Genomic DNA, 25,294 nt, shown 5'->3' on the forward strand with positions numbered 1-25,294 from the left:
TTCAAAATATTGCATTTATGTCACGCAACAGGTTTTGATGAGTGCAGAATCAATGGAGACCCCGCGTACAGGACCTTTGATAACATGAAGCATGATTTTGAGGGAGAACACTCCTATGTGCTGGTCCGAACCAGAAACCTGCCCAGTAATGTCCAGGATGTTTACATAGAGGGTATCAATACACCAGATGGTGATGATAATGATGATGATGATGATGGTGATCAAAGCAGTGAAGAAGACAGCGACGAGGATGAAAGTAACGATCATGAAGAACACCACGGATTGCAAAGTCTCAAGATCAAAGTGTACAATCACACTGTGGAATTCAAGAAGCTTCAGAAGTTGTTTGTGAGTTTCGAGGGCATTTAAAATTATGTATTTGATATTTTGGGATGATTTGTTTGTGAATGGTTCAAAAGTTGTGATTCGATTTCCTTGCAGGTGGATGGACGGAGAACTAAGACACCTGTTTCACCCTCGCTTGGTCTAAACATTAGGAAGCATTTGTCTCACATTTATCTCACGACCGACTTTGGTCTTTCTGTCAAGTTTGATGGACACAGTGACGCAGGTGATTATTTTGTTATTTTTATTCCCCCCCCGGCCCCTTCTAAACCACCAACGATCTAGCCGCTTTGCCACTTGAATTTGACAGGTGGATCTCAACAGTCACGATTACCCAGCATTGAATTTGAATGAAAACTATAAAATCTTATCCTATGTAAATATTTTTTTCCCACCTTGAAAATAAATTCTCTATTCCCACAGAAATCACGCTACCACGAACATACAAACGAAAAGTGGGAGGCCTGTGCGGAAACTTCGACGGGAGAATTTTGAATGACAGGATGAAACCGGACGGCACCGTGGCCAAGTCCGTTCAAGAATTTGGGGAGAGCTGGAGAGTGTGACAAAGTAATCGATGAGAAAACTGCAGTCCTAAAAGCCTGTCGGGATATCACTGATCCACAATGTCTACCCTCATCTGAGTTGTTATTTTCTTCACACCGAGCTACAATCTGAAGAGTCAATCGCATGTATCGGTGTACACGGTTAACATCATGCTTGTTGGTACCATGCCTGAATTCATTAAACTCAACTGGCTATACCACAATGATGCATACGCCCACTTCTTTGGAAGGGAGACCCCTTCAAACATTAAGATATTTTATTTTTGAATTGTTTTATATATTTATTTGTTTCACTGGGACAGCGCACACTAATCAACACAAGAATAAACAGCGTCAATGCGCCGGACTTAGCATGAATGCTAATTTTCAGCTGTAGCCCCAAGGCAGGTTTCTAAAAAAAAAGCACAATGAGACACTTTAAATGTTAAGACTACAATGACAGAAATAAAAACCAAATACATGTATGTAAGACGTCGTGAAAGAAACAATACAAACGGTTGCAGTACTCAATCACAAGACAAAAGACCAGGACGGACAAATCACTTGGAGATGATGACGGCTGGAAAACGTGCTGCGCTGGTGCTTTGTGAATAAACAGAATCCCCGATTTGAAAAGCTGTGAGGTCGCCATCGCTAAGCAGAATATGTTCTCTTCTGTTTCTAGGTAATAATATTAAATTGCGTCACCAAAACGGTTAATGGCATGAAGCTGCTTTCACTCTCAAGGTAACAATACAACATTACGACCAATGAAATGTAGAGGGTGTGCCTACCGAGATGAAAGCAGACAAATTAATTGGCAACAAGAAGGGATAAAAAGAAAGGAAGTCATTTCTGAAAGCGTCCTTCCTCAGAGACATCAGGTGTTTGGGTCAGAAATGGATCCGTCTATTTGGTATTTATTTCTGTTGGGGTCTGCAGCGCTGGTTCATGGTGAGTCCTTGTAACATTTGTTATTTTAAAGGCTTGAATGAGTTTAATTTGTATTGAAATATAAAAACTAAGCTGTACATCAATGCCGCAAATTCAAAACAAAAATTCGCATGAAATAAATGACATGGGCTTTTTTTCATTGACATTTCTGTAATGTAAATGTAAGGCTGTCCCATCTGTCCCATACTGGGGGGAAGCCCAGTGTGGGACAGATAAAGGATATCTTAATCTTAATTTCAGGCGATGACATCAGAGGTAACTTCTCAGCGTTGTCCTTTCGTGGTTATAAATGGAATAAATAACATGTTTTTGCTCTCTGCTTTTAAGATGCTGACAGCAGCCAAGGTAACCATCGACACGTACACACGGCGCATTGTATTCCAGAACATTGCCCGACAATGGAAGCTGAAACACTCGAAATGCCCAACTGCGTCCAAGTCTAAAGCAATACGTTTCAAAATGTTACAATTTTGTTTTATTTGCATCATATCTTACCGATAATTTCATCTGGGCAACAGTTTTACTACAGTACAAGGTTGCATTATAAGCAGTTTATCAGATTGCCACCAGCAAATATCCACGTCCCAAGCTGGCTAGTGAGCCCATCGCCACAGCTGTTTAAAAAGTATTCACCAAACGCCTTCTTTGAAGTGATGATAACATTGCCCATTCATTAAGCAAATGTGTTTCAAGATCTTCTGTAAAATGTTGTTATTTTTGCAGAACCTCTGACTGATCATTTCGCCCGGCAACAGTTTTCGGTTGCATTATTAGGAACAGTTCATTAGACGGCCACTAGCTAATATCCACGTCATAAATTGTCAGATGATCTCATAGCCACAGCCGTTTTTAAAAAGTATTCACTAAATGCCTTGTTTGAAGTGACAAGAACACTGTCCATTAATGACTTAAAATTGAATAAATAACTTGTTTTTTCTCTTTTCTTTGCTTTGAAGGTACTACTCCCAGCAGCCTAGGTAAGCATCCACACGTACACATGGCGCATTGTATTCCACAACATTGATCTGCAAAAGAAGCTCAAATGGCCGACGGCGTCCAATCAAGTCGAAAGCAACATGCTCTCTTTCCTTTGCTTTTAAGATACGACTACCGGCAGCCAAGGTAAGCATCCACACGTACACGTGGCGCATTGTATCCCAGAACATGCTCAAACACTCAAGTGCCCAACATCGTCCAACCAAGTCTAAAGCAATATTTTTAAAGATCTTACAAACAATTGTGTTCCATTTGCATCATATCTAACCGATAATATTCGCCGGGCAACAGTTTTACGACAGTATCAGGTTGCGTGACAAGCAGTTCATCAGACAGCCACTCGCTAATATCCGCTTCACAACCTGACACGTGATCCAATAACCACAGCCGTTGAAAAAGGAGTCACCAAATGCCTTCTTTGAAGTGGTGATAATACTGTCCATTCATGACTTAAAATGGAATAAATAACATGTTGGTCTTTTTTTCTTGACTATTTCAGTGACCGGCACTGGAGGTAACCTCCCACACCTTCGGTGTACTCACCTTGGAAAACGGGCTGTCACTTGAAAAGCACTTTTCTACTTTTGAGACTCAAATCCCTTCACACTCTTGCCTCATTTACATACTGACAACGCAGCATCAGGAGCAACGGGGGCTTCAGTATCTTTATGGAGCAAGTCATGCTTCTTTCATTACATTTTTCAGCTTTTTGCTTTCTTCCTATTGTCTATTGGATTGGGTTGTTGAATTTTTAAAATATGTTAGCCAAACTTTTCTTTTTCAATTTTACGCATTTTTTTGACCGACTCCAATTTTAAACTGTTCATCTTATTCCTGCCATTGTCGTTTTTTTTTTTCAAAATTCAAATGCAAAATACAGAAATTAATATTTTTCACCATTCGCGCTTTCTACATGTTTTATCAATTCAAAATATTCAATTTGGCATTTTCTGCTCATTCCAGGCCATTGCATAATAATCTAGGTCATTGAATATTCATGCAATTTTTAAGCTATTTTTTAATGCGATTAAAAAAAGATTATTTAATTATGATCTGTAATTAATTGATCTAATTAATCTATATTTTAATCTCATCTAAAAAGTGCTGAGAAAACCCCTATTTTCATTTTTAATTCATCACACTATTGAGGTAATTCAAAAGACAAAAAAAGTGGCATTACAAAGTCTTTCATTGTTTGCAAACAGAATTGAACGGATGCAGTAAGTGAACGAGCCATTCACTTACTGCCGTAGTTGAGACTCGTCCCAAATCCAACCTGGAACCTTGAGTTTCGATCGCCAGCGTGAATGTCACGGTTTTGTTTGGTTTTGTAAATCTCCAAACATTCATTCATTCATTCATTCATTCATCTTCCGTACCGCTTGATCCTCACTAGGGTCGCGGGGGGTGCTGGAGCCTATCCCAGCCATCTCCGGGCAGTAGGCGGGGGACATTGACAAGATAAAAATAGAACATCAGGTCCATAAAAAGTGCTTAGGTCAACATATAAGAAACAGTAAAACATTTTTCTGAGCAATAGAAGTAATGAACACTGAATTTGCTTCGGATCATAAAAATTAATAAGAGACCCTTAAATCACAGTGTTGGAAGGTAACACTTCAAAAATAACACTGTTCAACATGAGAAACTAAAGTGCTGAAATAAACACCAACCACTTCTGGTAGGCTACCGAGTCAACATCATGTATAGATGAAGATTAAAAGGTCCTAACTTTGTTCTCTCCCCCCTCTCAGCATGTGTGGATGCCACAGTGGCTGATGTGGTCTTCTTGGTGGACAGTTCGGGCAGCATTGGCAATGCCAATTTCCAGGAGGTCCGAGAGTTTCTCCAGAACGTGGTGTCTGGTTTGAACATCGGTCCTGACAATGTCCGCGTGGGTTTGGCACAATACAACCAAAACCCTGTTCTAGAGTTCTCGTTGCTAGAACTCGCGGATAAGAACTCTCTGCTGGCCGAACTGGGTAACCTCCCCTACCTGGGGGGAGGTACACAGACGGGCAGGGCCATCGACTTCATCCGGACGCAGCTGTTCAACGAAAACGCAGGAAGCCGAGCGAGCCAGGGGGTGCCTCAAATCGCCGTGGTCATCACAGACGGAGTCTCCGGGGACGACGTAGTTCAGCCTGCGATGCGCCTCAGAGAACACGGGGTCACCGTCTTCGCGATTGGAGTGGGAGGAGCCAATGTGAACGAGCTGGAGGCCATCGCGAATGAACCATCTGACCACTTCCGATTCTTGATTGACAACTTCCAATCCCTTCAGAGTGTGAGCCAGGTTGTCCTGGAAAACATATGCGAAGCCATTACCGACCAGTTGATAGGTGAGTCGCGAAAGCACAGACAGGGCCTTGTGGGTAAAGGTTTCCTGGTTACGAATGGTGTACAATTAACTGGTGTGCTGGGTAGCGTCGGATTATGTGAATAGAAAACTCGTTGACGGGGGGTATCCCGAAAATTGATCTGAATCAGGTCGCCAGGGTTTCCTTGAACCCGCCAGGCAAAGCGGGACGCGCATTCCCCGTTCGCTACCTCGCCAATGACGAAAATGTGATGTTGAATTTCGCAATTGCAACGATATTGCGGTCATCAACACTCACGTTACGTGTTTTTTTTCCAATAACATGCAGCCCTAGCGCCCACTCATTCTCCAATACCCACAGTGATTGCGACTTTAATTTGGTGAATTTTCTTGTTGTATATATATCACTGCAGAAAGGTAATACTGTACCTTTGAAGATTAAAATGCAATAAATAACATGTTTTCTCTTTAATTTGCTTTTCAGATCCCTTCCCATCAGGTAAGCCCACACACCCATTGTGTACTTTCCATATTGAACACCTGAAAACTCATCTCCAAGGAAAACTCAAACACACAAGGGCCCAACTGCGTCTGCTCATTGTCCACCGCCACCGTCTTTTAACGATAATTGACCAAATGCCAAATGTATAAATCAGGTGGTACTGTACATTCAAAAATTAAATCAATGTAATAACGCATTTCTTGCATTTCATCAATCTATCTGGCTCTCTGAGCCCAGTAGGGAACTTGCCATGAGGCAAAATGGTTTGATGGTTTACTTTGTTCTCTCCCCCCTCTCAGCATGTGTGGATGCCACAGTGGCTGATGTGGTCTTCTTGGTGGACAGTTCGGGCAGCATTGGAGGTGCCAATTTCCAGGAGGTCCGAGAGTTTCTCCAGACCGTGGTGTCTGGTTTGGATATCGGTCCTGACAATGTCCGCGTGGGTTTGGCACAATACAACCAAAACCCTGTTCTAGAGTTCTCATTGCTACAACTCACGGATAAGAACTCTCTGCTGGCTGAACTGGGTAACCTCCCCTTCCTGGGGGGAGGTACACAGACAGGCAGGGCCATCGACTTCATCCGGACGCAGCTGTTCAACGAAAACGCAGGAAGCCGAGCGAGCCAGGGGGTGCCTCAGATCGCCGTGGTCATCACAGATGGAGTCTCCGGGGACGACGTAGTTCAGCCTGCGATGCGCCTCAGAGAACACGGGGTCACCGTCTTCGCTGTTGGAGTGGGAGGAGCCAATGTGAACGAGCTCAACGCCATCGCGAACCAACCGTCTGAGGACTTCCGATTCTTGATCGACAACTTCCAATCTCTTCAGAACGTGAGCGAGGTTGTCCTGGAAAACATATGCGATGCCATTACCGACCGGTTGGGAGGTGAGTCGCGGAAGCACAGACGGGGGCTTGTGGTTAAAGGTTTCCTGGTTACGAATGGCGTACAATTAACTGGTTTGCTGTGTAGCGTCGGATTATGTGAATAGAAAGCTCGTTGACGGGGGTATTCCGAAAATTGATCTGAATCAGGCCGCCAGGGTTTCTTTGAACCCGCCAGGCTCAGCAGGACGCGCATTCCCCATTCGCTACCTCGCCAATGACGAAAATGTGATGTTGAATTTCGCAATTGCAACGATATTGCGGTCATCAACACTCACATTATGTGTTTTTTTTTCAATAACATGCAGCCCTAGCGCCCACTCATTCTCCAATACCCACAGTGATTGCGACTTTAATTTCGTGAATTTTCTTGTTGTATATATATCACTGCAGAAAGGTAATACTGTACCTTTGAAGATTAAAATGCAATAAATGTTTTCTCTTTTATTTGCTTTTCAGATCCCTTCCCATCAGGTAAGCCCACACACCCATTGTGTACTTTCCATATTGAACACCAGAAAAATCATCTCCATGGAAAACTCAAACACGCAAGGGCCCAACTGCGTCTGCTCATTGTCCACCGCCACCGTCTTTTAACAATAATTGACCAAATGCCAAATGTAGAGATAAGGTGGTACTGTACATTCAAAAAATTAATCAATGTAAAAACGCATTTTCTTGCATTTCATCAATCTATCTGGCTCTCTGAGCCCAGTAGGGAACTTGCCATGAAGCAAAATGGTTTGATGGTTTACCGTGGTTTATAAAGTCAAGGTTTCAATAACCGCTGAAACATTCTGTCACTGGAATTGAGCTTTTTAATTTTTTTTTTAGGGGACTTACAAGAGGGCCCAATATGATGGTCGCGTACAGATAGCGCTAAATCTGAAGCTTGTGATATGAATCTTGCATCTAATTTTTTCTTCTGCGCAGTTGAGCAGAGAGGGGAGGGGTGAGCAGTTACACACACAAAGGCGGGTGGGAGGCGAGGAGCATACCTATATGGTTACTTTTTGCTCTGTTAAAGCTAACCTCCCACACCTTCGGTATACTCACCTCAGTAAACGGGCTGTCACTTGAAAAGCGCTTTTCTACCCTTGGGACTCAAATCCCTTCACACTGTTGCCTCATTTATATACTGATAAGGCAGCATCAGAAGCAACGGGGGCTTCAGTATCTGTCAGAGATTTTACTCGGACAAAGTTAAACAAATGACTCGACACACAGGGAAGATTGTCTTTCTGATCGACAGAAGAGGATCTCTGAGGGCGAACGACGGTAGTTGCCCCGTGGTCACTCTTAGAGTTCCTTGTCCTCCAGTCGGACTTTTATTGTTTATATATTAAGCAAAATACAAGAAAAGCACTGCCCCCGATATTTGCATACCACGCCCCGGTCCGGCCCCTCAGTTGTGATCTGATTTCCTTGCAAAAGAACATGAGGTCCAAAAAAAAAGTGCTGAGGTTAACGTATCAAAAACAGGAAGAACAGTTTTCTGAGCAATACAAGTGAAAATTCAACATGAGAAAATAAAGAATATGGATGAAGATTAAAATGTCATAACTTTGTTCTCTCCCCCCTCTCAGCATGTTTGAATGCCACAGTGGCTGATGTGGTCTTCTTGGTGGACAGTTCGGGCAGCATTGGCAATGCCAATTTCCAGGAGGTCCGAGAGTTTCTCCAGAACACGGTGTCTGATTTGGACATCGGTTTTGACAATGTCCGCGTGGGTTTGGCACAATACAACCAAAACCCTGTTCTAGAGTTCTCGTTGCTAGAACTCCCGGATAAGAACTCTCTGCTGGCCGAACTGGGTAGCCTCCCCTTCCTGGGGGGAGGTACACAGACAGGCAGGGCCATCGACTTCATCCGGACGCAGCTGTTCAACGAAAACGCAGGAAGCCGAGCGAGCCAGGGGGTGCCTCAGATCGCCGTGGTCATCACAGACGGAGTCTCCGGCGACGACGTAGTTCAGCCTGCGATGCGCCTCAGAGAACACGGGGTCACCGTCTTCGCGATCGGAGTGGGAGGAGCCAATGTGAACCAGCTGGAGGCCATCGCGAACCAACCGTCTGAGGACTTCCGATTCTTGATCGACAACTTCCAATCTCTTCAGAACGTGAGCGAGGTTGTCCTGGAAAACATATGCGAAGCCATTACCGGCCAGTTGCAAGGTGAGTCGCGGAAGCACAGACAGTGGCTTGTGGGTAAAGGTTTCCTGGTTACGAATGGCGTACAATTAACTGGTTTGCTGCGTGGCGTCGGATTACGTGGATAGAAATCTCGTTGACGGGGGTATTACGAAAATTGATCTGAATCAGGCCGCCAGGGTTTCCTTGAACCCGCCAGGCAAAGCGGGATGCGCATTCCCCGTTCGCTACCCCGCCAATGACGAAAGGATACAAGTTTTGTTTTTTGTTCGATTATATTTTTATATATGCATGTTTGTGTTGGACAATTTTGACTGCAACCACTCATATCCAAAATAATATAATTTTGTCTTTTGTTGGTAGGTGACGTGTTTGAAAGAAGAGGTACTTACTCACGCACACACGCACACACACACGCACGCGCACACACACAAGGATTGTCCTGGCAACTGCTGGAAGCAAATCCACTTGCTCACCATCAAAAACAGAGCAATAATATGTTTTCACCGGTAGAGGCCAGCAAATCACCATCTACAAATGGTGGCGATTCCTGTTGGACTGTGAGACAAATACTGTGAAAAGTCTCCCAACAGGAAGGTAGACAGACCTAAAAGTGTCTTGAATAGATGTTATTCCACGTTCTGCTATTATTACAGGTAGTTAGGACATTACCCTAGTAGGTCTGGTGTCATAATGTTGACATCCACGGACAGAAAGCAGTTTCCAATCTATCTTCTGTTCGGGCTATTCAGTTCTGCTCGAAAGAGTTTTTCTGATTTAGTTCTAAATGAACGAAGACGATTGCAGATACTATGGAAAAAAAATTGACGAATGTAATGCTGGGACATTCTTCCAGTGAATGCTAGTACATTGTTTCCTAGTACATTGTTTCCTTCAAAGGCACAAGCAAGTAGTAGTATTTGCAACATAAGAGACAAGGGGAGGAGGTAGGTAGTTACAGTGACTTAACTTTTTTTTTTTTTCAACAGCGTGCCTGGAGGTAAAAGCTCTGGGTAATTTTACCCTGGGAGATTTTGTGCCAGAAAGATTCCGACAAGTAAGTGCATGCAAGACCTGACGCGTGCAGCACCGAAGTACCCATTCTGGCTCTCATTATAAATGTTTGCTCTCTCATAGCTCATCATAAATGCTACTCGTGAGTTCTGTGCCGACTGCCAATTTAACTTCACGTTGACCTTGGGACCAGTCCCTTGATGGAAGTCTAACTCCTTTGCGTGCAAGAGGGGAGAAGTCCACTGTTCTTCCAGTTTGTCAATCATGGCATTTTGATTGTATACACAGGGATGACTTTAATGCATGCTTGTCAAGCTATGACAATAAAAGAGCTCAGCAAGGATTTGTTTTATTTTATTTTATATGTAAACAATGTTGAATATGGTCAGCAGTTCCCCCTACTTACATTTTGACCCGCAGGAAGTAGGAAGTGGAAGCAGGTCCCCACAGCCCCCGGATCGTTCAAATTTGACAAGCACTGTCCATCCTCACAAACCTTTGACCTTGCTGATTTAATTGTATGAAGAGCAAAAGCTCAGCAACGCATGTTCTTTCTGCGACGCTTGAGGAGCTTCGGGGTCGGCCAGCGCATTCTGACCAAATTCTACCGGGCGGTGATCGAGAGCGTTTTATCGCTCTCGATCACGGTCTGGTTTGGTCGTGCAACGGTCGACGACCGGCGCTTGCTCGAGCGAGTCGTTAAAACCGCTTCCAGAATTATCGGTCATGATGTAACGTCTTTGGACGAGATCTATGTTCAGCGCTCACTGCGGAGAGCTTATTCAATCACACAAGATGACTCTCATCCTGCTAACGAATTTTTTGAAGAACTTCCATCCGGTAGAAGATACAGATCGATACTTGGTAAAACTAGTCGCCATCGCGAAAGTTTTTTCCCTAATGCAGTCCGTCTTCTGAACAAAGATTTAAGCACAGAGTGTTTTAAGCATTTTAAGCATTGACTAGTCCAGTAATGTAATGTTTGATCCGAGCAATTTATGCATGCGTCCGCACCTGTTGAATTCTGTTATGTGTATACATATATAGCTAATAAATGATGATGATGATGAAGAGCATGTGCAAATCCGTGTTTGGCTTCTCATCATGGCGTGTGTGTGGGTGTGCGTGTGCGTGTGTTCTTGTACTCTTCGCATTGTGAGGACCGGCATGAGTTTTTAACCAACAGAGTGAGGACATTTTGACGAAGCGAGGACATTTTGGCCGGTCCTCACTTTGACACCCTCCAAAATCAACTCCTTTTTACTTGGTCCTCACTGTGCCACAAGTGCAGGAATGTGTGTGTGAGTGTGTGTGTGTGTGTGTGTGTGTGTGCGAACGCGTGCGCATGTAAATTAGAAGCGTGTGTGTGCACTTAAAAGTGCACACACACACACACGCACGCCTCTCACAACAGAAAGCTTCGATCCGCCAACTGGATCACACCCGGAAATTCCAAACAAATCTCCACCAGGAACAGTCGACGAAGGAACCGAAGATCCAGGACCCGAACCAACAACTGAAGAACTGACGGCACCCATGACGTACCCTCACACCACAATTCGACCCAATGCGCCTGGACTTAGCATAAATGCTAACTTTCAGCCGTAGTCCCAAGGGAGGTTTCTAAAATAGCAACGTGAGACACATAAAACTTTAAGACTACAAAGACAGAATTAAAAACCAAATCAGCAAGACGTCCTGAAAGAAACAATACAAACAGTTGCAGTACTCAAGCACAAGACAAAAGACCAGGAAACGGACAAATCACTTAGGAGATGATGACGGATTCGCGGTTGAGCAATGGCCCAGAGTCTGTCTGTTTAACTTCTAGTATTTTATTGCAATTTAAAGGTGGAGTTTGACTAGGGGGTTTTTGGGGGAGCAGCGTGGCTGGAAAACGTGCTGTGCTTACGTTTTGAGAATTAACCGAATCCTAATTTCCGTCGGCATTGACGAAGCAGAATATGTTCTCTTCTGTTTTGCAATAATAATAATTCAATACGACACCAAAACAGTAAATGACATGAAGCTGCTTTCCGTCTCGAGGTAACCATACAACATTCCTGTCAATGAAGAGTAGAGGGTGTGTCTACTGAGATTAAAGGAAACAAATTAGTCGACAACAAGGAAGGTGAGGAAACAAATGACTCAAAAGAAGTCATTTCTGAAAGCGTCCTTCCTAGGAGACGTCAGGTGTTTGGGTCAGAAATGGACCACTTTATTTGCTATTGCTTTCTGTTGGTGTCTGTAGCGCTGGTTAATGGTGAGTCACTGTTACATTTGTTATTTAAAGGCTTGAATGAGTCAAAATTTGCATTGAAATATAAAAAGTAAGCTGTACATCAATGCTGCAAATGAAAAACAAAAATCCCTGTCAGGATATGATTGTGATCACAATTCTCCTTTTGGTAGCGCATAGCATGTAGGCAGGTTTGTTGTTTCGAGAAAAAAAAACAATTAAAAAAAGTGATTTAAGTGAAATGAAGGACTAAATAGACCTTTAGTTTCAAAATATATATCACATTGATCTGTAACATTCAACGTTTTGGCGTCGAATATGTATCGCGGTAAAAAGCATCTGCACTCACTCCCACCAGGAAAGTGAAAGTGAAAGGCAAAGCCTCCGAGACATGAATTGACACTTGAGTTGGACTTAACCTAAATTGAGGAGGAAAAAAAACATAACCGCGCTTTGTTTGTGGTTGTTATTGTGGCATAATTCATCTTCTTCATCTTCAAACAAATAAAGACTAATTTCTTCTCTACGCAGTATGAACAGAGCTGTTCGGTCATGTCGAGACACACTCTGGCAGCTGTTAGCAAAGAGTGCTCACAGCTGATTCTCAACCACGACAAATTGTGCATCCATGTCCTTTTATAGACCGTAGAGAAAAAAAACACCCTCAGGATCATAGATGCAAATTTGTTCCATTTGATTCCCCCCCTGCCCCCAACAATGGATACTACTGGTCAGTGACGTAGGTCTGTTGTTTTGTTCTCATGACCAATCTAAAGCGCCAAAAATGACTTGCTGTCTTTGACGATTTCATGTTAATGGCGCAACGAACATGCATTTTCCTCTCTTTTCCTGAGAAGAAATGAAAAGACACACTGTTCTGCACATGCCACGTCCCCGCTACGGCCAGACAGACTAATAACTCCTTCAATGGCCACACCTGTCGATGTTTCATGCCTTTTATTCGCCGTAGAGGCGAGTCAAGAAGGTGTCAAACGGAACACAAACTGAAAGACACTTGCATGCACTTCAAAGTAAAAAAAGGAAGTGACTCAGGCAGTAACATCCGGTGTGCCTTTCACAATAACATATTGACCTTCCAAAATTAAGCACCCCTGAAACTGTAGAAACAGAACGCAAATGTTACATGGCTCTTCAGTAGCCAGAATACACACTGTTGTGTTTGTATGTTGTTTCATGAGGTAAACAATGTCCTTTTCTTTTTTTTTTTTTTAACAGCGCAAATCACTGATGATGGTAGGTAACATCCACTACTGCAGGAGGGTCTGCAGAGAGGCTATTGAGATAAAATGTATAAGATGAATGAATGAATGAATGAATATGAATATATATATATATATATATGTTTCTCTCTATCACTATCTTTCTTTCTTTCTTTATTTTAATTTAAAAGATGCAACTCCCATTGACAAGGGAAGCTCAAACAATCAAATTCCCAACTGCGTCCAACTGAGTCTAAAGAGAATGCCTTTCGTAGACCGATTCTGCTGTTATTCATGCGAAATATCTTACAAATAATTTTAGCAACCTTATAGCTACAGTAAAGGGTTGCACGAAAAGCAGTTTTATCAGATTGCCACCAGCCAAGATCCACTTCACAACCTGGCACTTGATCCCATAGCCACACTCATTTAAAAAGTGTTCACCAAATGCCAAATTTATAGTGAAGATAATACTGTCCATCAAAAAATTCAAAGGAATAAATCACGTTTTTGCTCTTTGTTTACTTTTCAGGTGGCGGCGCAATAGGTAACTTCCCAATGTTGTCCATTCAAAAAATTAAAATGGAATAAATAACATGTTTTTTTTTCTTTTTTTTTGCTTTTAAGATCTTACTGCCAGCAGTCGAGGTAACCATCGACACGTACACGTGGCGCGTTGTATTGCAGAACATGAAGCTCAAATGCCCAAGTGCATCCCGACCAAGTTAAAAACAATATGTTGAAAGATCTTAAGTAGAATGGCTTTCTTTTGCATCATATCTTACTGATAATTTTAGCCGGGCTATGGTTTTACTTTTTTTTTTCCTTTTCTTTGCTTTTAAGATACTACCGCCAGCAGCCAAGGTAACCATCGACGCGTATATACGGCGCATTGTATTCCAGAACATTGCCCTACAAGGGAAGCTGAAACACTCCAATGCCCAATGGCAAATGCTTTTAATGCTTTTAAAGATTTTATGTAGAATTTTGTTATTTTTGCAGAATATCCTTCTAATCATTTTAGCCGGGCTACGCTCTTACTCAAGTATAAGGTTGCACGATGAGAAGTTAATCAAAAGGCGACCAGCTTATACCCAACTCAAAACTTTGCACACTATTCCATCGCCCCAGTGACTGAAAAAACCTTTTTGACCAACTGCCTAATGTGGAGATGAGGTCATAATTTACACTCATGACTTAAAATGGAATAAATAACATGTTTTTTTGTCTTTGCTTTTTAGATACTACTCCCAGCAGTCGAGGTAACCGTCTACACGTGCACATGGCGCATTAGATTCCACAACATTGATCTGTCAAGGAAGCTGAAATCCTCAAGTGCCCAACTGCCTCCAACCAAGTCTAAAGCAACATGTTCTCTTTTTTTTGCTTTTAAGATACGACTGCCAGCAGCCAAGGTAATCGTCTTCAAGTACATGTGGCGCATTGTATTGCAGAACATTAATCGACAAGGGAAGCTCAAATGCCCAAGTGCATCCGACCAAGTTGAAAACAATATGTTGAAAGATCTTAAGTAGAATGTTGTTCTTTTTGCATCATATCTTACTGATAATTTTAGCCGGGCTATGGTTTTACTTTTTTTTTTTTCCTTTTCTTTGCTTTTAAGGTACTACTGCCAGCAGCCAAGGTAACCATCGACGCGTACAATTGTATTCCAGAACATTGCCCTACAAGGGAAGCTGAAACACTCCAATGCCCAACGGCGTCCAACCAAGTCTAAAGCGATATCTTAAAAGATTTTACAAACAATCTTGTTATATTTGCATCAAATCTTAATGGTAATTCTAGCTGAGCACCGGTTTCACTCCAGTATAAGGTTGCATAATTAGCAGTTCATCAGACGGCCCCCAGCTCACAACTTTTGCACACTATTCCATCACCACAGTGACTGAAAAAACATGTTTGACCAACTGCCTAAGGTAATAATGCACTCTCATGAGTTCAAATGGAATAAATAACCTGGTTTTTTTTCTTTTCTTTGCTTTTAAGATACGACTGCCAGCAGCCAAGGTAACCCTCCACGCGTACACGTGGCAAATTGTGCAGCTGAACAATGATTGAAGGGCAAATCAAATGCTCAAGTGCTCAAGTGCCTGACGGCGTCCAACCAAGTCTTGAGCAAATATGTTAAAAAAAATTATAGATAATCCGTTGTTATTTTTGCCTTATATCTCACTGATCGTTTTAGCCTTATTCGAAGTGACGATAACACTGTCCATTTATGACATATGATGGAATAAATAACATATTTGTCTCTTCATTTAAACATTTCAGACGATGACGGCGGAGGTAACTTCCCAACGTTTTCCATTCATCATTTCAAATGGAATAAATACACGTTTTTTTTTCTTTGCTTTTAAGATACGACTATCAGCAGCCAAGGTAACCGTCAACACGTACGCTTTCCAGAACATTGATCGACAATGGAAGCTCAAACGCTCAAGTGCCCAACTTCCCAACGTTTTCCATTCACAAATTCAAATGGAATAAATAACATGTTTTTTTTTCTTTGCTTTGCTTTTAAGATACGACCGCCAGCAGCCAAGGTAACCGTCTACACGTACACAAAGCGCATTGTATTCCAGAACATTGCCCAACAATGGAAGCCCAAACACTCAAATGCCCAATGCGCCCAACCAAGTCGAAAACAAATATGTTTCAAGATCTTCTGTAGAGTGTCTTTCTTTTTACATCATATCTGACCAATAATTTTAGGCAGGCAACGGGTTTTCGACAAGACAAGGTTGCATTACTAGCAGTTCATCAGAGAGCCGCATGCTAATATCCACTTCACAACCTGGCACTTGATCCCATAGCCACACTCATTTAAAAAGTGTTCACCAAATGCCAAATTTATAGTGAAGATAATACTGTCCATCAAAAAATTTCAAAGGAATAAATCACGTTTTTGCTCTTTGTTTACTTTTCAGGTGGCGGCGCAATAGGTAACTTCCCAATGTTGTCCATTCAAAAATTAAAATGGAATAAATAACATGTTTTTTCCCCTTTTTTTTTTTTTTTTTTTTTTTTGCTTTTAAGATCTTACTACCAGCAGTCGAGGTAACCATCGACATGTACACGTGGCGCGTTGTATTGCAGAACATGAAGCTCAAATGCCCAAGTGCATCCCGACCAAGTTGAAAATAATATGTTGAAAGATCTTAAGTAGAATGTTGTTCTTTTTGCATCATATCTTACTGATAATTTTAGCCGGGCTATGGTTTTACTTTTTTTTTTCCTTTTCTTTGCTTTTAAGATACTACCGCCAGCAGCCAAGGTAACCATCGACACATACACACGGCGCATTGTATTCCAGAACATTGCCCTACAAGGGAAGCTGAAACACTCCAATGCCCAATGGCGAATGCTTTTAAAGATTTTATGTAGAATTTTGTTATTTTTGCAGTATATCTTTCTAATCATTTTAGCCGGGCTACGCTCTTACTCAAGTATAAGGTTGCACGATGAGAAGTTAATCAAAAGGCGACCAGCTTATACCCAACTCAAAACTTTGCACACTATTCCATCGCCCCAGTGACTGAAAAAACCTTTTTGAGCAACTGCCTAATGTGGAGATGAGGTCATAATTTACACTTATGAATTAAAATGGAATAAATAACATGTTTCTTTTGTCTTTTCTTTGCTTTTTAGATACTAATCCCAGCAGTCGAGGTAACCGTCTACACGTGCACATGGCGCATTAGATTCCACAACATTGATCTGTCAAGGAAGCTGAAATCCTCAAGTGCCCAACTGCCTCCAACCAAGTCTAAAGCAACATGTTCTCTTTTCTTTGCTTTTAAGATACGACTGCCAGCAGCCAAGGTAATCGTCTTCAAGTACATGTGGCGCATTGTATTGCAGAACATTAATCGACAAGGGAAGCTCAAATGCCCAAGTGCATCCGACCAAGTTGAAAACAATATGTTGAAAGATCTTAAGTAGAATGTTGTTCTTTTTGCATCATATCTTACTGATAATTTTAGCCGGGCTATGGTTTTACTTTTTTTTTTCCTTTTCTTTGCTTTTAAGATACTACCGCCAGCAGCCAAGGTAACCATCGACGCGTACAATTGTATTCCAGAACATTGCCCTACAAGGGAAGCTGAAACACTCCAATGCCCAACGGCGTCCAACCAAGTCTAAAGCGATATCTTAAAAGATTTTACAAACAATCTTGTTATATTTGCATCAAATCTTAATGGTAATTCTAGCTGAGCACCGGTTTCACTCCAGTATAAGGTTGCATAATTAGCAGTTCATCAGACGGCCCCCAGCTCACAACTTTTGCACACTATTCCATCACCACAGTGACTGAAAAAACATGTTTGACCAACTGCCTAAGGTAATAATGCACTCTCATGAGTTCAAATGGAATAAATAACCCGTTTTATTTTTCTTTTCTTTGCTTTTAAGATACGACTGCCAGCAGCCAAGGTAACCCTCCACGCATACACGTGGCAAATTGTGCACCAGAACAATGATTGAAGGGCAAATCAAATGCTCAAGTGCTCAAGTGCCTGACGGCGTCCAACCAAGTCTTGAGCAAATATGTTAAAAAAAATTATAGATAATCCGTTGTTATTTTTGCCTTATATCTCACTGATCGTTTTAGCCTCATTCGAAGTGACGATAACACTGTCCATTTATGACATATGATGGAATAAATAACATATTTGTCTCTTCGTTTAAACATTTCAGACGATGACGGCGGAGGTAACTTCCCAACGTTTTCCATTCATCATTTCAAATGGAATAAATACACGTTTTTTTTCTTTGCTTTTAAGATACGACTATCAGCAGCCAAGGTAACCGTCAACACGTACGCTTTCCAGAACATTGATCGACAATTGGAAGCTCAAACGCTCAAGTGCCCAACTTCCCAACGTTTTCCATTCACAAATTCAAATGGAATAAATAACATGTTTTTTTTTTCTTTGCTTCGCTTTTAAGATACGACCGCCAGCAGCCAAGGTAACCGTCTACACGTACACAAAGCGCATTGTATTCCAGAACATTGCCCAACAACGGAAGCTCAAACACTCAAATGCCCAATGCGCCCAACCAAGTCGAAAACAAATATGTTTCAAGATCTTCTGTAGAGTGTTGTTCTTTTTACATCATATCTGACCAATAATTTTAGGCAGGCAACGGGTTTTCGCCAAGACAATGTTGCATTACTAGCAGTTCATCAGAGAGCCGCATGCTAATATCCACTTCACAACCTGGCACATGATCACGTCACCACCCCCTTTTAAAAAGTATTCTCGAAACGCCTTCTTTGATGTGACGATAAGTCCATTTATGACATAAAATGGAATACAATAACACGTTATTTTTCATTCTTTACATTTCAGGGGACAGCAGCACAGGTAACTTCCCAGCGTTTTCCATTCATAAATTCAAATGCAATAAATAACCTGTTTTTTTTTCTTTGCTTTGCTTTTAAGATACGACTGTCAGCAGCCAAGGTAACCTTCCACACGTACACGTGGCGCATTGTATTCCACAACATTCATCTGTAAAGGAAGCTCAAACACTCAGTTGGCTAACAGCGTCCAACCAAGTCTTCAGCAAATATGTTACAAATTTTAGACACTCCATTGTTATTTTTTGCCTTATATTTCACTGATCATTTTAGCCGAGCAACGGTTTTACGAGAGTATTAGGTTATATATAGGTTATAATAATGTTATTAGCAGTTCATCAGATGGCCACCAGCAAATATCCACTTCACAACCTGTCACATGATCCCAACCTGTTTAAAAAGTATTCATCAAACGTTTAATTTCGAGTGAAGATGGCACTGTTCATTCATAAATTCAAATGGAATAAAAATAAATAAATCTCTATTTTCTTTGCTTTTAAGCCCCTACTGCCAGCACTCCAGGTAACAGTCTACACGTACACATGGTGCATTGTATTCCAGGCCAAAGAACTTTGTTCTCTCCCCCCTCCCAGCATGTGTGAATGCCTCAGTGGCTGATGTGGTCTTCTTGGTGGACAGTTCGGGCAGCATTGGCAATGCCAATTTCCAGGAGGTCCGAGAGTTTCTCCAGAACGTGGTGTCCGGTTTGGACATCGGTCCTGACAATGTCCGCGTGGGTTTGGCACAATACAACCAAAACCCTGTTCTAGAGTTCTCGTTGCTAGAACTCACGAATAAGGACTCTCTGCTGGCCGAACTGGGTAACCTCCCCTACCTGGGGGGAGATAAACAGACAGGCAGGGCCATCGACTTCATCCGGACGCAGCTGTTCAACGAAAGCGCAGGAAGCCGAGCGAGCCAGGGGGTGCCTCAGATCGCCGTAGTCATCACAGATGGAGTCTCTGCCGACGACGTAGTTCAGCCTGCGATGCGCCTCAGAGAACACAGGGTCACCGTCTTCGCTGTTGGAGTGGGAGGAGCCAATGTGAACCAGCTGGAGGCCATCGCGAATGAACCATCTGAGAATTTCCGATTCTTGATCGACAACTTCCAATCCCTTCAGAACGTGAGCGAGGTTGTCCTGGAAAACGTATGCGAATCTATTATCAACCCCCCCCCGACGCAAGGTGAGTGACGGAAGCACATACATGGGCTTGTGGGTAAAGGTTTCCTGGTTACGAATGGCGTACAATTAACTGGTTTCCTGGGTGGCGTCGGATTACGTGAATAGAAATCTCGTTGACGGGGGTATTCCGAAAATGTATCTGAATCAGGCCGCCACAGTTTCCTTGAACCCGCCAGGCTCAGCGGGATGCGCATTCTCTGCTGATGAAGATTAAAAGGTCCTAACTTTGTTTCCCCCCCTCTCAGAATGTGTGAATGCCACAGTGGCTGATGTGGTCTTCTTGGTGGACGGTTCGGGCAGCATTGGCAATGCCAATTTCCAGGAGGTCCGAAGGTTTCTCCGGACCGTGGTGTCTGGTTTTGACATCGGTCCAAACAATGTCCGCGTGGGTTTGGTACAATACAGCTCCGACCCTGTTCTAGAGTTCTCGTTGCTAGAACTCACGGATAAGAACTCTCTGCTGGTCGAACTGGATAACCTCCCCTACCTGCGAGGAGCTACAGAGACTGGCAAGGCCATCGACTTCATCCGGACGCAGCTGTTCAACGAAAGCGCAGGAAGCCGAGCGAGCCAGGGGGTGCCTCAGATCGCCGTGGTCATCACAGACGGAAGCTCCGCCGACGACGTAGTTCAGCCTGCGATGCGCCTCAGACAACACGGGGTCACCGTCTTCGCGATCGGAGTGGGATTCGCCAATGAGATCGAGCTGGAGGCCATCGCGAACCAACCGTCTGACAACTTCCTATTCTCGATCAACGACTTCCAATCTCTTCAGAACGTGAGCGAGGTTGTCCTGGGAAACGTATGCAATATCATTATCAACCCTCCCCCGACGCAAGGTGAGTGACGGAAGCACATACATGGGCTTGTGGGTAAAGGTTTCCTGGTTACGAATGGCGTACAATTAACTGGTTTCCTGGGTGGCGTCGGATTACGTGAATAGAAATCTCGTTGACGGGGGTATTCCGAAAATGTATCTGAATCAGGCCGCCACAGTTTCCTTGAACCCGCCAGGCTCAGCGGGATGCGCATTCTCTGCTGATGAAGATTAAAAGGTCCTAACTTTGTTTCCCCCCCTCTCAGAATGTGTGAATGCCACAGTGGCTGATGTGGTCTTCTTGGTGGACGGTTCGGGCAGCATTGGCAATGCCAATTTCCAGGAGGTCCGAAGGTTTCTCCGGACCGTGGTGTCTGGTTTTGACATCGGTCCAAACAATGTCCGCGTGGGTTTGGTACAATACAGCTCCGACCCTGTTCTAGAGTTCTCGTTGCTAGAACTCACGGATAAGAACTCTCTGCTGGTCGAACTGGATAACCTCCCCTACCTGCGAGGAGCTACAGAGACTGGCAAGGCCATCGACTTCATCCGGACGCAGCTGTTCAACGAAAGCGCAGGAAGCCGAGCGAGCCAGGGGGTGCCTCAGATCGCCGTGGTCATCACAGACGGAAGCTCCGCCGACGACGTAGTTCAGCCTGCGATGCGCCTCAGACAACACGGGGTCACCGTCTTCGCGATCGGAGTGGGATTCGCCAATGAGATCGAGCTGGAGGCCATCGCGAACCAACCGTCTGACAACTTCCTATTCTCGATCAACGACTTCCAATCTCTTCAGAACGTGAGCGAGGTTGTCCTGGGAAACGTATGCAATATCATTATCAACCCTCCCCCGACGCAAGGTGAGTGACGGAAGCACATACATGGGCTTGTGGGTAAAGGTTTCCTGGTTACGAATGGCGTACAATTAACTGGTTTCCTGGGTGGCGTCGGATTACGTGAATAGAAATCTCGTTGACGGGGGTATTCCGAAAATGTATCTGAATCAGGCCGCCACAGTTTCCTTGAACCCGCCAGGCTCAGCGGGATGCGCATTCTCTGCTGATGAAGATTAAAAGGTCCTAACTTTGTTTCCCCCCCTCTCAGAATGTGTGAATGCCACAGTGGCTGATGTGGTCTTCTTGGTGGACGGTTCGGGCAGCATTGGCAATGCCAATTTCCAGGAGGTCCGAAGGTTTCTCCGGACCGTGGTGTCTGGTTTTGACATCGGTCCAAACAATGTCCGCGTGGGTTTGGTACAATACAGCTCCGACCCTGTTCTAGAGTTCTCGTTGCTAGAACTCACGGATAAGAACTCTCTGCTGGTCGAACTGGATAACCTCCCCTACCTGCGAGGAGCTACAGAGACTGGCAAGGCCATCGACTTCATCCGGACGCAGCTGTTCAACGAAAGCGCAGGAAGCCGAGCGAGCCAGGGGGTGCCTCAGATCGCCGTGGTCATCACAGACGGAAGCTCCGCCGACGACGTAGTTCAGCCTGCGATGCGCCTCAGACAACACGGGGTCACCGTCTTCGCGATCGGAGTGGGATTCGCCAATGAGATCGAGCTGGAGGCCATCGCGAACCAACCGTCTGACAACTTCCTATTCTCGATCAACGACTTCCAATCTCTTCAGAACGTGAGCGAGGTTGTCCTGGGAAACGTATGCAATATCATTATCAACCCTCCCCCGACGCAAGGTGAGTGACGGAAGCACATACATGGGCTTGTGGGTAAAGGTTTCCTGGTTACGAATGGCGTACAATTAACTGGTTTCCTGGGTGGCGTCAGATTACGCAATAGAAATCTCGTTGACGGCGGTATTCCAAAAATTGATCTGAATGAGGCCGCCAGGGTTTCCTTGAGCATTCCCCGTTCGCTACCTTGCCAATGACGAAAATGTGATGTTGAATATCGCAATTGCAACGATATCGCGGTCATCAACACTCCATTAAAATGCAATAAATAATATGTTTTCTCTTTTATTTGCTTTTCAGATCCCGGCACATCAGGTAAGCCCACACCCCTAATGTGTACTTTCCATATTGTACACCAGAAAAATGATCTACAAGTAGAACTCAAACACGCCCCACTGCGTCTGATAATTGACGATAATTGACCAAATGCCAAATGTAGAGATAAGGTGATACTGTACATTCAAAAATTAAAATAATTGAATAAATAACGCATTTTCTTGCATTTCATCAATCTATCTGGCTCTCTGAGTCCAGTAGGGAACTTGCCATGAGGCCAAATGGTTTGTTGGTTTACCGTGGTTTCAATTGCCGCTGAAACATTCCGTCACTGCTAATGAACTTTTTTTAAAGGTTGTTTTTTTTTGTTTTTGAGCAACAACATGATGGTTGCTTACAGATAGCGCTAAATCTGAAACGTCATGATATGAATCTAGCCTCTTTTTTCCCCCTTCTGCTCAGTTGAGCAGAGAGGGGAGGGTGAGCAGTTACACACAGGAAGTGGGAGGAGAGGAGCATACCTATATGGTGACTTTTTGCTATGCTCTTTAATGGGCATTGTCCTAAAAAAAAAACAACAAAAATCCCATTGTGACAGAAGGTGCGACTTTGCCCCAAGGACAACATGAGTTGAGTAAGGTTATGGGGTCTGTTCTAAAATATTAAAAATAAATCAATAAATAGATCACCAGTGAGCGGACACTGTGATTTAAGAGCACTGATGAAAACAAATTAAGGATAAATGTTTTGGGGTTATTTTTGTTGGATTATATTTTTTATATATACATTTTTGTGTTGTACAATTTTGACTACTACCACTCCGATAGAAAATAAGATAATTTTGTCTTTTGTTGGTAGATGATCTCGAGATTCAAGGAAGAGGTACTTCCTCACACACACACACACACACACACACACACGCAGACATTGTACTGGCAACTGCAGGAAGCAAATCTGCTTGCTCACCATCAAAAACAGAGCAATAACATCTTTTCACCGGTAGAGGCCAGCAAATCACCATCTACAAATGGTGGCGATTCCTGTTGGACTGTGAGACAAATAATAACAATAATAATAATACATTTTATTTATAAGCGCCTTTCAAGACACCCAAGGACACTTTACAATAACAAAAAACACAAAACAATACGTCACAAGAAACAACAGGTCACAAGTTGTGTGAAAAGTCTCCCAACAGGAAGGTAGACAGACCTAAAAGTGGATTGAATAGATGTCATTCCACTTTCTGCTATTATTACAGGTAGTTAGGACATTACCTTAATAGGTCTGGTGTCATAATGTCCACGGACAGAAAGCAGTTTCCAATCTATCTTCTGTTCGGGCTATTCAGTTCTGCTCGAAAGAGTTTTTCTGATTTAGTTCTAAATGAACGAAGACGATTGCAGATACTCTTGAGAAAAAAAATTTTTTTGACGAATGTAATGCTGGTACATTCCCTCAAAGGCACAAAAGGTACGTGCAACATAAGAGACAAGAGGAGTAGGTCGGTAGCTTCGGTGACTTCATTTCTTTTCTCTTTTGTATTTCTCAACAGTGTACCTGCATATAAAAGCTCAGGTTAATTTTACCCTGGGAGTTAATGTGACAGAAATACTCCAACAAGTAAGTGCATGCAATACCTGACACGTGCAGCATCCAAGTACACATTCTTGCTCTCATGATAAATGTTTGCTCCCTCATAGTTCATCATGAATGCTACTCGTGAGTTCTGTGACGACTGCCAACTTGACTTTAATTCTACGACGGTGACCCAGTCACCCTGATGGAGGTTTAACCTCTCCGCGTGCAAGAGGGTAGAAGCCCACTCTTCTTTTGTTTGTCAATCATGGCGTGTGCTTATATGCACAGGGATGACTTTAATGCATGCTCATGTGAAGCTATGACAATAAAAGAGCTCAGCACAGATTTGTTTTATTTTATTTGATGTGTAAACAATATTGAATACGCTCAGCAGTTCCTCCTCCTTACGTGTTGACCCGCACTTCTAAAAAAAGGATGAGGCAATTACGTCGTAGGAAGTGGAAGCAGGTCCCCGCAGCCCCAGGGATTGCTACAACCTCACTGAGCGGATCGTTCAAATTAGACGAGCGCTGTCCGTCCTTGCAAAACCTTTGACCTCGCTGATTCAATTGCATGAAGAGCGTGTGCAAATGACTTCATTACTCGACCCCTCTTCCCCTTCGATGAATCTGATGGTATCAAGCAGCCAATAAGCAGAGGTGGCAAAAGTATTTTGCGAGTACTGATTCAACTCTTGTACTTCATCAGGTGTTGTTTGTAAAGCAGTTCAGACTGAAAATTACATTTAGCTTCATACAATGTTTACAAATATTGGTGTGAATTTTCCACATCATCCTTTTTTTTTTTACTTGGAGAGATGTTAAATAGTTAAATGTATACGTTGAGTGTTTGAGGATGGTGTATGTAGTCGTACACTGAAAAAAATCTCCAAATTCAGAATTGAATTTGGACTCCAGTACTACCAATCGTTGCTTATTGGCCTGTTCATCATCTCCCTGTTCAGAACGGGTCATATTTGCAGTGTGTGTGTGTGCGCGCACATGTGAGCAAATTAGAAGCGTGTGTTCTCTTGAAAAGTGCACAAAACACACGCGCGCGCACACACACCCACACCTCCCCCCATAATCCGGCTGTGCAATTGAAGTTAATTCTGCAGACTGTGGTTCACGTTTCGTCACCACTTTGTAAACTTAGATCATACGAGGTCAGCACAAGGTTGACGC

The 25,294-nt window shown here is 43.2% G+C and overlaps 2 protein-coding genes and 2 long non-coding RNA genes across 6 annotated transcripts in view; 3 read left to right on the top strand and 1 right to left on the bottom strand.

Annotated features, from left to right (window-relative positions):
- LOC127616373 (zonadhesin-like) overlaps positions 1–1,114 on the top strand; it is a 69,248-nt gene extending 68,134 nt beyond the window's left edge. For all 3 annotated transcript variants that reach the window (XM_052087929.1, XM_052087928.1, XM_052087930.1), the window contains 3 exons: positions 32–348; positions 442–571; positions 769–1,114. In XM_052087929.1, the coding sequence (XP_051943889.1) occupies positions 32–348; positions 442–571; positions 769–911 (590 nt within the window). In that variant the 3' untranslated portion in view covers positions 912–1,114. The remainder of the gene's footprint in view (positions 1–31; positions 349–441; positions 572–768) is intronic.
- Positions 1,115–2,841: 1,727 nt separating this feature from the next.
- Positions 2,842–24,455, top strand: LOC127617006 (collagen alpha-4(VI) chain-like). The gene is made up of 13 exons (XM_052088870.1): positions 2,842–2,851; positions 2,946–2,966; positions 3,340–3,354; positions 4,595–4,846; positions 8,385–8,674; positions 19,691–19,742; positions 19,987–20,580; positions 20,825–21,418; positions 21,663–22,256; positions 22,554–22,568; positions 23,388–23,411; positions 24,085–24,152; positions 24,233–24,455. Exons 1-13 carry the CDS (start codon positions 2,842–2,844, stop codon positions 24,311–24,313), a joined length of 2,610 nt encoding a protein of 869 aa, XP_051944830.1. The 3' UTR covers positions 24,314–24,455.
- Positions 6,430–7,209, bottom strand: LOC127616387 (uncharacterized). Its single transcript, XR_007967099.1, has 2 exons — positions 6,718–7,209; positions 6,430–6,687 (listed from the first exon to the last, which is right to left on the bottom strand). It is a non-coding gene; the product is annotated as an uncharacterized LOC127616387 (long non-coding RNA).
- LOC127616386 (uncharacterized) lies at positions 9,149–10,050 on the top strand. Its single transcript, XR_007967098.1, has 3 exons — positions 9,149–9,352; positions 9,686–9,753; positions 9,834–10,050. It is a non-coding gene; the product is annotated as an uncharacterized LOC127616386 (long non-coding RNA).
- Positions 24,456–25,294: the final 839 nt, after the last annotated feature.

The sequence above is a fragment of the Hippocampus zosterae genome, chromosome 15 (assembly GCF_025434085.1).
Source record: "Hippocampus zosterae strain Florida chromosome 15, ASM2543408v3, whole genome shotgun sequence".
Taxonomy (NCBI): domain Eukaryota; kingdom Metazoa; phylum Chordata; class Actinopteri; order Syngnathiformes; family Syngnathidae; genus Hippocampus; species Hippocampus zosterae.

Excerpts from the sequence above, each read along its gene's own strand:
- LOC127617006 (XM_052088870.1), top strand. Across the intron at positions 8,675-19,690 it reads CTCTTCAGAACGTGAGCGAG|GTTGTCCTGGAAAACGTATG; the intron begins GTTGTCCTGGAA and ends AACGTGAGCGAG. Across the intron at positions 20,581-20,824 it reads CAACCCTCCCCCGACGCAAG|AATGTGTGAATGCCACAGTG; the intron begins GTGAGTGACGGA and ends CCCCCCTCTCAG.